At 63.7% G+C, this 13494-nt stretch overlaps 2 protein-coding genes across 10 annotated transcripts in view; both read left to right on the forward strand.

The window, feature by feature from the left end:
- Positions 1 to 6183, forward strand: part of LOC105308283 (mitogen-activated protein kinase 11) — an 18702-nt gene extending 12519 nt beyond the window's left edge. For 5 of the 7 annotated variants that reach the window (XM_023525469.1, XM_023525464.1, XM_011384164.2 and 2 more), the window contains 10 exons: positions 890 to 948; positions 1802 to 1913; positions 2000 to 2029; positions 2293 to 2340; positions 2557 to 2671; positions 2884 to 2955; positions 3139 to 3218; positions 3301 to 3379; positions 3445 to 3618; positions 5636 to 6183. In XM_023525469.1, the coding sequence (XP_023381237.1) occupies positions 890 to 948; positions 1802 to 1913; positions 2000 to 2029; positions 2293 to 2340; positions 2557 to 2671; positions 2884 to 2955; positions 3139 to 3218; positions 3301 to 3379; positions 3445 to 3618; positions 5636 to 5715 (849 nt within the window). In that variant the 3' untranslated portion in view covers positions 5716 to 6183. The remainder of the gene's footprint in view (positions 1 to 889; positions 949 to 1801; positions 1914 to 1999; positions 2030 to 2292; positions 2341 to 2556; positions 2672 to 2883; positions 2956 to 3138; positions 3219 to 3300; positions 3380 to 3444; positions 3619 to 5635) is intronic. The other 2 variants (XM_023525466.1, XM_023525465.1) reach the window with 1 other exon arrangement.
- A 454-nt stretch (positions 6184 to 6637) lies between these two features.
- On the forward strand, positions 6638 to 13073 carry HDAC10 (histone deacetylase 10). 3 transcript variants are annotated; one of them, XM_023525471.1, is made up of 19 exons: positions 6639 to 7010; positions 8188 to 8322; positions 8540 to 8636; positions 8846 to 8943; positions 9025 to 9129; positions 9302 to 9370; positions 9543 to 9669; positions 9830 to 9895; positions 10049 to 10108; positions 10182 to 10271; positions 10396 to 10502; positions 10575 to 10642; positions 10728 to 10992; positions 11104 to 11188; positions 11562 to 11653; positions 11791 to 11847; positions 12099 to 12177; positions 12388 to 12570; positions 12648 to 13073. In XM_023525471.1, the coding sequence occupies exons 1-19, from the start codon at positions 6940 to 6942 to the stop codon at positions 12855 to 12857; spliced, it is 2064 nt and encodes a 687-aa protein (XP_023381239.1). In that variant the 5' UTR covers positions 6639 to 6939; the 3' UTR covers positions 12858 to 13073. The 3 variants fall into 3 exon arrangements, with proteins under 3 accessions (XP_023381240.1, XP_023381239.1, XP_011382469.1); XM_011384167.2 differs by lacking the exon at positions 6639 to 7010 and adding an exon at positions 7707 to 8120 and having other exon boundaries at positions 12648 to 12857; XM_023525472.1 differs by lacking the exon at positions 10182 to 10271 and having other exon boundaries at positions 6638 to 7010.
- Positions 13074 to 13494: the final 421 nt, after the last annotated feature.

Consider the following 13494-nt stretch of genomic DNA (forward strand, 5'->3'; position numbering starts at 1 on the left):
CCGTGGCTCTGGCACTAGTGGTCATCTAGCTGTCCATTCGGCTCATGTCCACTCTCACCTAACTCCAGTCTGTCCCACATTCAGTGTCATGCCTGTTTAAATCCTTCCCTGGTGGCCCTAGGACCAAGGCCAAACCTTTACCTGGCCTGCGAGGGCCTGCGAAGTCTCCCTCTGGCCTCTGCTCGGCTACTCCCCGGCCTGGGCCTCAGCCACCCGGCCTCCCCTCGCCCCATGTTCCTCAAATGTTCTCCCTCCTGCCTCCACCACCGTCACAGGGCCTCGGCCAGGCATCCCCACACACATGACACACTGCCTGCCCCTCCGGCTGCTCCGATATTGCAGGCCTCCCTGGTCCCTGTCACCCTGAGCCCCAGGCGCCAGTTGTCACATTACCTGTCTGCTGTCCATCGCCCCTGACCAGGGGTCTGCAGGCCCAGGTCTGAATGTTGGTTTGGTCACAGTGCTGCTCGCCTGGGCCTCTCCAGCAGAGGCCCAGCCCTGGGAAGTACCTCCCGATATAGGCTCTCTCTTGGGAAGCTGTCACCATCCTGGTCCCCAGTCTTCAATGGGGGCAGGAAGAGGGGGAGGAAGGGCCAAGGAACTGGAGCTCCTTGGATGGCTGGGAGCTGACCCAGACTTGGGGCTCCCCCTCCCCCAGAGGATCTAGGCTGTCACCATCCAAAAATAGCATGCATCTGTGGGCAGGGGTGCCAGGGCTGTGTTGTGCTGCCAGGGGGTAGAGCTGGGCCCTGTGGACAGTGGGGAGAAATGGGGACAATTGCAGGGGGCTTTCCTGCCTGGAGCATAGCGCCAGCTTCAGGGGTGAGTCCAAGCCCCGCGCCCTCTGCTCTGCCCCCGATGCCACCGGGTGCTCTGGCCTCCTCCCCAGGTGATCGGGCTGCTGGACGTGTTCACTCCTGATGAGACCCTGGACGATTTCACAGACTTGTGAGCACTGGCCCGGGGCTGGCCAAGCAGGGTGGAGGGGTGCTGGGTCGCTCCTCGGCGCCAGCTTCAGGTTCTGGACTGGCCTGGGGTCCTGCTCGAGGTGGGCCTCGCCCTGCAGCCTGGATGGGGTCGGGATGCCCACCGCCCATCCTCTCCCCACACCACCGTCCACCCCCTTGCCACGTGCCCCAGGAGCCACGGTGCTGGCTTGGCCCGGTAGAACCCGGGCCTCCCCCTGCCACCAGGCCCTCTCCAGTGCTGGAGATACCAGGCTCAGGCCTGGGCATCTGTTAGCTGGCAGGTTGCGGGCTCTGGGACCCTGGCACCAAATGTGTGGCTGTAACTGGAGCTGCTGACCTTTGCTGATGGGCAGGAGGTGGGCAGTGGGTGCCTGCCCAAGTGGCCACTCCTGGACTCACAGTTGTCAGCCAGGAGTCAGGGGCCTGGGCTGGGAGGATTGGCCGCTTGCTGCCTGACCTTGCAGAGCTCAAGGCCCTACAGTGTCCTGGTGGGGTGCTAAACATCTCCCCTTTGTCTCCCTCCACTTGCCCAGCGTGTCCCTCACACCCCAGTGTCCTGCTGTCCCACCCCTGCTCACAGGCACCTCCCTCCACCCTCTCACACCCTCCCTGGCCTCTGAGACCTGGTGCTCCCCAGCCCCAGGCCTGGCGCCGTGCCTGCCCAGTCCCTGCCCACCTGACATTTTGGGGTGGGGCGGGTGGTTGGAGAAGGTAGATGGAGCCTTGTCTGGCACTGAAGGTGGGGGCCAGGGGCCTTTCCAGGTCTGAGCCTGGCCTTGTGGGTGTGGCCCTGCTGTCTGCACCCTGCCCGCCCACCTGCCCGGCTCCTGCAGCTACCTGGTCATGCCGTTCATGGGCACGGACCTGGGCAAGCTCATGAAGCACGAGAAGCTGAGTGAGGACCGGATCCAGTTCCTTGTCTACCAGATGCTGAAGGGGCTGAAGGTGAGGACGGGCAGGGGAGCCACTGGAGGGGTCTGGGCCGCGGGGTCCCGGTGAGCTGACACCGCTGGCCCTCTCTGTCCCCACAGTACATCCACGCTGCTGGTGTCATCCACAGGGTGAGTCCTGGTGGTGGGAGCCTCCCTTGGCTGTATGGGCATTTGGGAGCCTCAACTCCTACTTCTTGCCTGTGAGTGGGCACATGGGGTCTTGTGGGGTGTGCACTCGGCGCCCGTACTCGGCAGCCTGGGGGCCCAGGCACCTCCACCCTTCCCAGAGGCTGCAGGGGCTCCTGCTCCTGGGCTCAGCCACCACTGGGCTCCTGCCTTTGCGCCCCCTGCTGGCTGGCCACGCAGCCACCTGTCCTCTGCCCTGCCCACAGGACCTGAAGCCCGGCAATTTGGCCGTGAACGAGGACTGTGAGCTGAAGGTATGTGCTGGGGGCGGGGCTCGGGGGTCCCTCCCCACCTCCCCACCTGCCTGCCACACCCTGGGAGGAGGACTGGCCCAGGCCAGGCGGAGGGACCAGTCATCCAGGCAGTGGCCGAGCAGCTGATGGGCAGATGTGCTCTGGGGAAGCACTTGCTGGGGGTGGCAGCGGCTGTACCCTGTACCCCTTCGCACCCCTTCCTGATTCTGGTTGCAGATCCTGGACTTCGGCCTAGCCAGGCAGGCAGACAGCGAGATGACTGGTTATGTGGTGACCCGGTGGTACCGGGCGCCTGAGGTCATCTTGAATTGGATGCACTACACGCAGACGGGTGAGAGTCTGCCCAGCGACGGGGCCACCACCTGCGCCAGCCTCCAAGTCTGGCCCTTCCCCTCCCTGTTTCCTCACAGGAGCCCCATGGTGGCTGTCTCTCTGGAGGCTGCTGAGCTGGGATGGGACAAGGGTGTGGCAGGCTAGATGGCCCCCGCGTCCATGTCCCCCCTCCCTGGCCCACAGGGCCCTGATGGGGGTTTTCTGTCTCAGTGGACGTCTGGTCAGCGGGCTGCATCATGGCAGAGATGATCACAGGGAAGACGCTGTTCAAGGGCAATGACCGTATCCTCCACCTGTGGGTTCAGGCGGCTTGGCTCATCCTCCACCTGTGGAGTCAGGTGGCTTGGCTCATCCTATACCTGTGGGGTCAAGTGGGCAGGGGTGGGGGCTAGGCACACCGTCCTGGTTGGGTGGGCAGGTGACCTCCACTCTCTGGCTCATGCTGTGCTCCTGAGCTCTGTGGAGACCTGGACCAGCTGAAGGAAATCTTGAAGGTGACGGGGACACCGCCGGATGAGTTCGTGCAGAGGTTGCAGAGCGCCGATGTCAGTCGGGAGCTGGGCGGGGCAGGAGGGGCTGGGCCATCCGAGGGCTGGCCGCTCACCTGCTCACCTTCTTCCTGCACAGGCCAAGGACTACATGAAGGGCCTGCCTGAGCTGGAGAAGAAGGATTTTGCCTCCATCCTGACCAACGCAAGCCCTCTGGGTAGGGTTGGACCTGAGGGGCATGGGGCCCTCCCCTCGGCCCAGCCTAACACGCCCTCCCCCCAGCCGTGAACCTCCTGGAAAAAATGCTGGTGCTGGATGCGGAGCGGCGGGTGACGGCAGCCGAGGCGCTCACCCACCCCTACTTCGAGTCACTGCACGACACGGAGGATGAGCCCGAGGCCCAGAAATATGACGAGTCCTTTGATGACGTGGACCGCACGCTGGACGAGTGGAAGTGTGAGTGGGATGCGGGCCAGGCCTGTGGCTGGCCCATGAACCCCTGCAGGTGGCCAGGCTCAGAGTCCCGTCCCCCGGGGGAGGAATACAATGGGAGGTCAGATGCCGTGGGGCTTTCCAGCTGAGGTGACCTGTGGCCGGAGCTAAAGGGTGAAAGGCAGGGCATCCTTGCTGGGGCCCAGCACCCGTGGGAGCACAGACCGAGCCCCAGAAGTCACCGGAGGCAGTGAGAGCACTGAGCCTCCGTGGCCCTGCCCGTACTGCCCGCCTTCCCCGCCAGGCCAGAGACCGGGTCCCCCCGGAACCCCTCCACACTTGCTTGTCTCCAAGCCTCCGCTCACCCTCTTGAACTTGCCCTTGCCTCTCCTTGCCCCTTTCATGACATCTGCTACCTGGATGACTGCACATCCCTCATGTCCCGCCGGAAGGATAAGGGCCACCGAAGCCAGCCCACAGCACGTCACCCCTCCCAACCACCCATGCCTGTCCCCTGCAGCTCCACTGAGCAGCCCCGTAACTGCTCTGTACCTCCAGACTTTGTGCTGGTCACCCCCTGACACCAAGGGCCCCTTTTCTCATTTCTGAGGGGCGACTGACACCTGTTCAGTCTTGAGCTGGGCTCAGGGGAGCCTGCCTAGTCCCCGAGCCTCCCTCTGCTGTGGCCCTGATCCCGCATGCTGGAACTGGCCTTCAGAATCGTGGCCGCAGGACCAGTCTGGGGGTGCAGGGATGCCTGAGGGCAGCAGTTAGTACCCACTGTGTCCTAGGCTCCAGCTGCCTCTGCCTCAGAGCCATGGCCTTCATCCTGTGCTGGGGGTGGGGGCGGGGGCAGGGTGGGCGGTGGTTCCCAAACCATGTTCCTAGGGCCCCTGGGTTCCCCAGTGCCTCCAGCAGAGGCTCTGCCCTCATCTGTGCTGTGTTTTGTGCTTTTTAAGTTTGGTTTGGTTTGATGAAAGATTTTTGTTGCTAAAAAAGATAACATGAAAACCACGGGCCACAAGATCCTCTCTGCGGTCCCTGCCTACACAAACCCTGCAGAGAGCTTTTGCTTTGACTACAGACTGAGGTGGACATGTGGTCTGTTTGTGGCTGAGCCCCAGTCAGGATGCAAACTCTCATTATCTCATTTCCCTGGGAAAAGCCAGCTTTACAGCAGTGGCCTCCTCACACAAACCTTCCCCGGATGGACTGGCCCTGCCTTAGGATTAGAGGAAGGGCATAGAGGGCACGTGAACCCCTGGCCCACGAACCAAGGTGGGCATACACCCAGGCCATGTGCAGGGCAAACCACAGACCAACTGCTCCAAAGGCACAGTGTTTCCTGAACTGGGTTTGTGGAGCACCTGTGTCCCCCAGACAGGCACCCACTAGCCAGGTGGGTGTGGGAGGCTGTCTACAGATTAGTCAGTGGGGAGCAGGGCAGCCCCCGTCCCTTGCCTCTGGGTGGCTCACTCTGGGCACAGAGTTGGGAACATAACCACTAGCTGAGGAAGGTGGGTACTGCTGGGAGCCCGCCCAGGTAAGCCTCTGTGGGTGTTCCGGATCTCGGGACTGGGCTGTGTCCCAGCAGGGCCCCGACAGCCTTATTGGCGTGAGCACGTGGGTTTGCAGACCAAGGACATCCTCTCTCCACTAAGGTGGGCTGTGGGCCCGAGGCCTGCCCGCCACTCTGGGGCCAGTGGTTTCGGGTTCTAGGAGCCCAGTCAGGCTGCAGAGTCCCTGTGGACGGACTCAGGTGGGCTGAGTGGCTGTGGCCTGAGACAAAGTCTCATGTATGAGACAAGGAGAGTCCACCAGACGCCTACGCCCCAGCAGTGACCTCTGACCCCAATGTTTTTGGGATGAGTGGGGCCCTGGGTTGGTGGCTGTCAGCCCATGCTTGGGGCCTGGGAGCCCTCCCCCAAGTGGACTCTTGTAGGTCTCATCACTGGTCAGTGCGGTGTCTAGTGCCTGCGGCAGTAGAAGCTGATTCCGATGGGTGATCAGCCCCTCAGTCTGTCTCTCTCACCCCACCCAGGTGTCACATATAAGGAAGTTCTCAGCTTCAAGCCTCCCCGGCAGCTGGGGGCCAAGGCCTCTAAGGAGACAGCCCTGTGAAGACGCTGGGCCCTGCGAGGGTGGTGGGGACGCCTTGGGGACCCTGGCTGGGCTTCTACCTGGAAGGGGATCCTGCTTACGACCGTGAACTTGGCTGGGGCTTGGGTGCCAGGAGACTCCGTGTTGCATGGGGCTCCTCCCCCAGGCCCGTGCTCTGCTCAGGCCTCACCCTGGGGAGCATTTGGACATTCTGGACAGGACACCACCTGGCCTGGGGCTGGCCTCCGAGTCCCTGAGAAGCCCAAGAACCTTGGGGTGGGGTAGGGTGGGACTTGGGATCAAGGCCTGGCTTCTAACCCTGCCCACTCTGGACTGGGCTGTGGCCCAGCTTCTGTGGCTGAGGACAGGGAGGGCGCAGGACGCCGACTCAGGGACGTCTCTCCTGGGGGGTGTTGTGGACTTGCACCCCCAGCCTGGAGTGTGAATTGTACACGCGGCCGGGAGGAAATAAACCCTTTGCAGCTCCCACTCTGGCTTCGCTTCCTGATTCGGGGCTGCTGTCCCCTCTGGGCCTGGGCACACCCTCCCCTCCTGGTCACAGAGCTGGTGTCCGCCTACCCCATCTGCGCCAGTGAAACCCCAGCCTGGAGCCCCCACATTAGGGCTTGCCACCCCTCCAATGGGGTAACCTGCTTCTAGAGCCAGACTTTTGGGCAAGGCCTGATGGGGGCGGAGGTTAGGGTGCAACCTGGGGCTCAGTACCAGCCGGCTGCCTGAGCTCTGCGCACACTCCCAGACCAGGTTCCTAGGGAAGAGGGTTCACGCTAGACGCATAGAGGCACCTCAGGCCTTTGCACAGGTGGCTCAGCGGAAGGGTGGGTCCTCTTCTCTTCAAACCTCCTGCCCCTCCCCCGGCCACGCTCCAGCGCCATCGCTGAGGCCGCGGGGCCCTCTGTTGGCCATTCCAGGTCTTTGAGAGCTGGCCGCCGGATCGCAAGTCACTCTTGGGCTCCTGCGGCCTCCCTGGCTCCTCCCCCCGACCTCTGGGTAGGTGAGCCCGAAGCGGGGCCAGGGCGACCTTCTCACGGCCTGGAATTCGGCTGAACACGCGCACAGTCGGTCCAGCCAAATACGGCTGGGCGAGGTGCCACAGTGGACACCAGCCTTCTCTGCCCAGAGACTTTCCCGCGCCTCTGGGACGCACCCCTGCCGTGACTCTCGCTCTCCCGGATCCAAAAGAGGCGGTCCAACCAGACCACGCCCTTCGAGGCCACGTGTCCCAGGATGGCCAATCAGAGCACGCCATGCCTCGCCACCGTGATCTCCCCAATTAGAGTCGCCCCAGAGCCCCGGCGGTAAGCACGCTGCCTCACGAGCAGGTCCCGCGACCGAGACAGTGGGAACCCACACGAGGCAGAGGGGGCGGGGCCCTGTCTGGGCCGTCTGCATCCCTCTCACCTTGGAGGTCTCCCCTGAAGTGCTGGGTAGACCAAGGAACGTGACTGGGGTCACTCCGGCTCCAGGTCCTGACTCCCAGACTCCAGGACCCCGCCCACGTCCCGCCTCCAAGAGACCCGCCCCCAGAGCCTGGTCCCCAGACCACCACTCACGCCCCGCCCCCTGGGCCTCTGGGTCTCAGCCTCGCGGCTCCCGGCTGCCCCACCCCTCTGGCCGTCTTGTTCTGTGACTGTGCCCGCGCCTTCCCCTTTGCTGGCCTCATTCATCCCTCGCCCAGTCCCTCCCTCTCCGTCCTCCTTCCCTTCGCCCCACGCTCGGCGACTCCTGCCCAGCTTCCCTGCCAACCCCCTGGCCTTCCCACTCATCCGCTCTCCGGCCAGGGGTCTTCCAGGAGCTTAAATCGGACCCTTGTCACTCCCTACTAAAACCCCGGCGGCCGCTCAGCGCGTGGGTGCAGCCCAGGCCGGGCTAAGCCACGACCCCTCGCCGGGCGGACCCGGGCCCCGCCCCGCTTCCTCGCAGCGTTTCTCCGAGCGGCGGCCGCGCGGCCAGGGTGGGTCGGGAAGGAGGGGCGGAGGGGGCTCGGCCCACTGCGCACCGATGGCGCCGCTGTGAACCCGGCCCCGGCGGGGGAGGAGGTGGAGCCGCCGCTAGAGCGGCCAGGGGGCGGGACGGTACCGGCCCCAATCGGAGGAAGCCGGAAGCCAGGCCCCGGGTGCCGCTCTGTTGACCCCAGACTCTCTCTGGCGCCAGTTGCAGCCCGAGGCCTTCTTCCTGCCTGGGTTCTGGGTATTCCTGCCTAGGCTCTGTCCCCGCCGCCCCCGTCGTGACCCTAGCGTCGCGCTGCTCCCTGGGGCTGCAAGGTGGGGTCCAGCAATATACTCACCTGTGCGTGGGGCCACCTGGGTCCTTCCGTCCAGGGTGGCCAAAAGTGACCACAGCTGGGCCATGGGAACTGCACTCGTGTATCACGAGGACATGACAGCGGCCAGGCTGCTCTGGGAGGAGTAAGTGTGACCTGGCAGGGGGGCTGTGGAGAGGGGTCTCGGGATTCTGAGCTCTCTGTCCACTCAGCCCCGAGTGCGAGATCGAGTGTCCTGAGCGCCTGACCACCACCCTGGAACGCCTGCGGCAGCGTGGCCTGGAGCAGAGGTGCCTGCGGTTGGCAGCCCGAGAGGCCTCGGAGGCAGAGCTGGGCCTGGTGCACAGGTCAGCCCCTGGGCTGGCCACAAGGATGCGGCCTAGGACTTGGGCCCGCCCTGGCTGGCCAGTGCCTTGCAAATAGCGCCTCTCCACAACATGCCTCAGTTTCCCCATCGGGTGGGTGGGTGAGGGAGCAGCGAGGTGGGCAGGCCCATCCGGGGTCTGTCCTCTCTTCTCCCCATTCCCGCTGGTGACGCTGCTTTGCCTGCCTGCCCCTCTGCAGCCCAGAGTACGTGGCCTTGTTGCGGGAGACTCAGGCCTTGGGCACGGGAGCGCTCAAGGCCCTGTCTGGACAGTATGATGCCGTCTACTTCCATCCGGTGCGTGCCCTGGGGACACAGTCACCCATCCAGACACACTTCCATGTGCCCATTTGACCCCGGTCACTGTCCTCCCCTTGGCTGCTGCTGCTGGCACCTGGGACTCCTGGCTCATTGCACGAACTCCCTGGTGCCCTGCAGCCTGGCACAGGCCTGGGCGGAGTCTGTGAGGGGTGGCTTGGGGGGCTCATCTGCATCCCGCCCCACAGAGCACCTTCCACTGTGCGCGGCTAGCTGCGGGGGCCGGGCTGCAGCTGGTGGATGCGGTGCTGACAGGAACTGTGCGCAACGGGCTTGCCCTGGTGAGGTGAGAGCTGTCCCCCGCACTGGCTGTCCCCACATGTGGGCACATCAGGATGACCCTGATGTGGTCCACTCTCAACCCTAGGCCTCCTGGGCACCACAGCCAGAGGGCTGCTGCCAATGGATTCTGCGTGTTCAATAACGTGGCCATAGCAGCCAAACACGCTCAGCAGAAACACGGGCTGCACAGGTGTGTGCTGGGCGGCCACAGTCGGGGAGGCCCAAGGTGGGGCTGGGGCTGGTGCTGGGGCTGGGGCTGGGGCTGGCTGCTGAGAGTCCACCCTGCCCTCCCATCCTGGGCGGGGCTCTGGCTGCAGGTGGGGGCCCCACCCCTCAGCAAGCCCCTTGCCATTTGTCCCCAGGATCCTCATCGTGGACTGGGATATCCACCATGGTCAGGGCATCCAGTACATCTTCGAGGACGATCCCAGGTGAGCTGGGGGTGGGGACACAACCCTTCCCTGGGACCTCATTCTTTGGGGCATACAGCCTGACCTGGAAAAATCCGATCAGGAAGACATGGCCGTGTGCTCCAGGGTCACGGTTCTGGGAGGAGCCATGGTGCCAAGGGTCCTGATCTCTGAGCCTGGCTGGTTCCCCCAGCGTCCTTTACTTCTCCTGGCACCGCTACGAGCACGGGCGCTGCTGGCCCCACCTGCGGGAGTCTGACGCAGATGCTGTTGGGCGGGGGCCCGGCCGAGGCTTCACAGTCAACCTGCCGTGGAACCAGGTGCCACATGTCGCCTCGATCCCCCAGAGCCCCTCCTAGCCCACATCTCCTACCCCACCGCTCCCGGCTTGACTGTAGTTTAGGGCATCCTGCCAGGGATCCAGGGGTGAAGACCCTGCAGCCCCCTGGCAGGGCCCAATGCTGATGCCCATGGCTGCAGGTCGGGCTGGGAAATGCTGACTACGTGGCCGCCTTCCTGCACGTGCTGCTGCCCTTGGCCTTCGAGGTGACTGTGTGGGGGGCAGGCTGGTCTCCCTGGCAGGAGGGTGGGAGAGGTGAAGCCACCCCCATTCCACCAGGGCAGAGCGGAGGCCTGAGGGTGGGAGGGTCTCTGTGGAGGGGCCTTCCCCTCACCCCTACGCATCGGCCCCGCCCACAGTTTGACCCTGAACTGGTGCTGGTCTCGGCAGGATTTGACTCAGCAATCGGGGATCCCGAGGTGAGGGCCTGGCCGGGCTGGGAGGGCTTCCGGGGTCCTGTGGCCAGGCCCGTCACACCTGCTCTGGTTGCAGGGGCAGATGCAGGCCACGCCAGAGTGCTTCGCCCACCTCACGCAGCTGCTGCAGGTGCTAGCTGGTGGCCGGGTCTGCGCCATGCTGGAGGTGACTGTGGCAAGCAGAGAGGGCCCACAGGCCAGAGGCTGAGGTGCAGTCAGAGGGGCCTGCTGCCCAATGACACCCCTGCCCCAGTCATGCCTCTGTCTTCCTCCCTCCTCCCTCTCTCCAGGGCGGCTACCACTTGGAGTCGCTCTCCCTGTCGGTGTGTATGATGGTGCAGGCCCTGCTGGGTGATCCCGCCCCACCCCTGTCGGGACCCATGGTGCCACATCACAGGTGCGAGAGCAGGAGGGTGGGAAGGGCCGGGAGTGCAAGGCCAGGCCTCACCGTGCCTGCTTCTCCTCACAGCGCCCTGGAGTCCATCCAGAGTGTGCGGGCAGCCCAGGCCCCTCACTGGATGAGCCTCCAGCAGCAAGGTCGGTGTGGCCTGGGCTGGGTGCTGGGATCACACCTGCACCTGGGGCTCCTGGGCAGTGGCTGTGACTCAGAACCACCTTTCAGACCTGACGCCTATCCGGAGTCCCAGCACGTACTCTCCAGAGGGGAGGCCCTCGACTCTGCTGCCTGGGGGGCCCGAATTCAAGGCTGCAGCAGCCAAGGCCGAGGCAGCACTGAGCTCCCTGCTGGACCAGCTGCGTCTCCATCCCACGCCCCCTGTCCGCATGGCCGTTGCCCTGACTGCGCTGGACACTGCCCTTGCCCTGCCCCCTGATACTCTTCGTCAGGAGGGGTCAGCCCCACAGAAGGAGATGCAGGCCTGGGCCAGGTGGGCAGAATAGGCTGGGGAGAGGGCTGTGTCCACCATGCACCCTGTGTGACTCACCTGTGTTCTGCATGTCACCCCGAATCTATGTGTCCCTCTGGTTTGCCACCACAGTCTACACGAGGCCCTGGCCAAGGATGAGACCCTCACTGCACTTGGGAAGGTCCTGCACCTCTTGGACGGGATCCTGGATGGGCAGGTGGGAGCACCTTGGAGTGGCTGGGGCTGCTTGTGGAGCTGGGGGTAGGGCCCAGGACCTGCCCACGACAGGTGTCCTATCCAGGGGAGGGCTGAGAGGTGCAGAACCACATGGACCTTGAGTGTCGCCTTGTGCCCAGGGCCTTTCCCAGAACAGTGCCCAGGGACAGGGTCACGAGCACCCCCTGCAGTCCCCTCAACTAAATGCTCTTTGGCAGAGAGGGGAAGGCCGTGATTTAAGCGTCTTATTATCAGAAGTGGAGCAATTGGACCTCAGAGTGTACAGGTGACAGTCATTGAGACAGGAACCAAAAGAAGGGACTGGTAGTTCTGTTTACCTGGTTTGGGAGTTGCCGCTGTTATTCATCCCACAGGTGAGCAGCGGCATTGCAGCCATCCCGGCCCCTGCCGCAGCTGCCACCCTGGATGTGGCCATTCAGCGCGGCCTGTCCCAGGGATTCCAGAGGTGAGCCTCAGCTGGCTGAGCTGAGCCTCCGAGGGCATGGTGCATGGGCACCCCTGGCTGGCCACGTGGGGAGGGCTCTGGGAATGGGCTCCAGGTGGGGCGTGTGCAGCCTGTTCTGGAGCCAGCTCTTCCTCCAGGCTGCTGTGTGTGGCCGTGGGACAACTGGATCGGCCCTTGGACCTTGCTGCTGATAAGTATGACTCTTGGGTCATGTGATGTCCAGTCCTGCATGTGGGCGGACACATCACCCTGGGTTCCCAGGAGTGATGGGTGGGGCTGGCCGAGGGGCCCCTGAGAGCAGTGCCGGGAGGGTTTCCACTAGAGACTCAGCACTCCCAGCACCTCTACCCTCGAGCTCTCTGCGCCTTCTCTGCTGTCGGGCTCTGGAGGGTTCGTGGCGTCTCACCCACATGCATACGTGTCTGCACTCACTCTCCCCTGGAAGGAGGAGTCTGTGGCTGAACATCGGGGGCAAGGAGGCGGCGGCCCTGTCCACATGCCACATCTCCGTGCCACTGCCAGAGGTGAGTGGTGGCATCACAGGGCCGGGCCGTGGCTGCTCGCTGGCCTTATCATGACAGCCAGGCCCCTGGCTTTCACCTGCCTTTCTCTGCTTCTTGATGGGACTGTTGGTGTGGCTGTTTACCCAAGACTGGGCGGTGTGGTGGCCTGCGCTGGCAGGAGGGGTGTCCCCTAGATGAGGGGCTGGGGCTATGCTGCTGTCCTTCCCACAGACAACTGGTGGGTTCCTGAACTGCATCCTGGCCCTGGTGCTGCCCCTGGCCTATGGCTTCCAGCCCGACCTGGTGCTGCTGGCACTGGGACCAGCCCATGGCCTGCAGGAACCCCAGGCTGCACTCCTGGCCGCACTGCTGCGGGTGCCAGCAGGGGGCCGAGTCTTGGCCCTTGTGGATGAGGTGAGCTGGGCAGAGTGGATGTGTGGTGGGCTGGGAGGGGGAGATCTGTGACTCGCTGCTCTCACCCTCTGCTCCAGGTCCAGGAATCCTCACCCCAGCTTGCTGGGGTCCTGATCCGGGTGCTGCATGGAGAGGCACCCCCCAGCCCGGGTCCCTTCTCCATGGCCTCTCCAGAGGACATGCAGGCCCTGAGGCACTTAAGAGTCCAACTGGAGTCACAGTGGAAGATGTTGCAGGTGGCGGGTGAGACTGGGGACAAGGTGCAGGCTGAATGTTCGGGGCATTGAGGGCCGGTCCTGCCTTAGAGCTCCATGGGGAGAGGCGGCAGAGGTCTTGGGGAGTAGGGGGCTGCCCTGAAGCAGCTCATGTGCTGGCTGGAAAATTACTGCTTGGAAATTAGTGCTTGGCTATCGCCCATGGGAACATAACATTCTAACAATGAGCCTTCTGCTTCTGTACCCCCGCTTGCACAACCTACCTGTGGGTTGACAGGAAACAGAAGATAGAGTTTTGTGTTCAGACAGAATGAGGAATGGGATTTAGGGCTTAAAAACCCTGTACCTCTACATTTCGGGGCTGCTTAATTTGGGGTCTGCGTTACCCCTGGCAGACCCAGCTGGCTGAATAAAGAGTGTGTTACCTGTAACTCACTGATTTCTGGTGTTCTGTGTGTCTATCGGGCTGGCGGCTACAACACTCATAGCAGTGCCAAGCTGACTGTGTGCGTCCTCCCAGCTCCCGCTTGAGTGCCGACCTGGTTGTTTGAAATCCAGGAGTATTTACACTCGAAATGACTTTACAAACCAGCCCCCCCCAAGAGCCGGTTGTTAAACATCCACCAGAACACCGCTGCCTGAGGCCCGAGTCCCGATGTCCAGGCCACGGGGTCGCAGGGGGCATTTGCGAAGGGGCAACGTCCAGTGC

The sequence above is a fragment of the Pteropus vampyrus genome, unplaced genomic scaffold, assembly GCF_000151845.1.
Source record: "Pteropus vampyrus isolate Shadow unplaced genomic scaffold, Pvam_2.0 Scaffold563, whole genome shotgun sequence".
Lineage (NCBI taxonomy): Eukaryota > Metazoa > Chordata > Mammalia > Chiroptera > Pteropodidae > Pteropus > Pteropus vampyrus.

Bases quoted from the DNA above. Each gene is read 5' to 3' on its own strand.
- HDAC10 (XM_023525471.1), top strand. From the start codon at position 6,940: ATGGCCAATCAGAGCACGCCATGCCTCGCCACCGTGATCTCCCCAATT. The intron at 10,272-10,395 runs GTGACTGTGGCA...CCCTCTCTCCAG, and splicing joins GGGTCTGCGCCATGCTGGAG to GGCGGCTACCACTTGGAGTC. The intron at 10,993-11,103 runs GTGGGCAGAATA...TTGCCACCACAG, and splicing joins GAGATGCAGGCCTGGGCCAG to TCTACACGAGGCCCTGGCCA.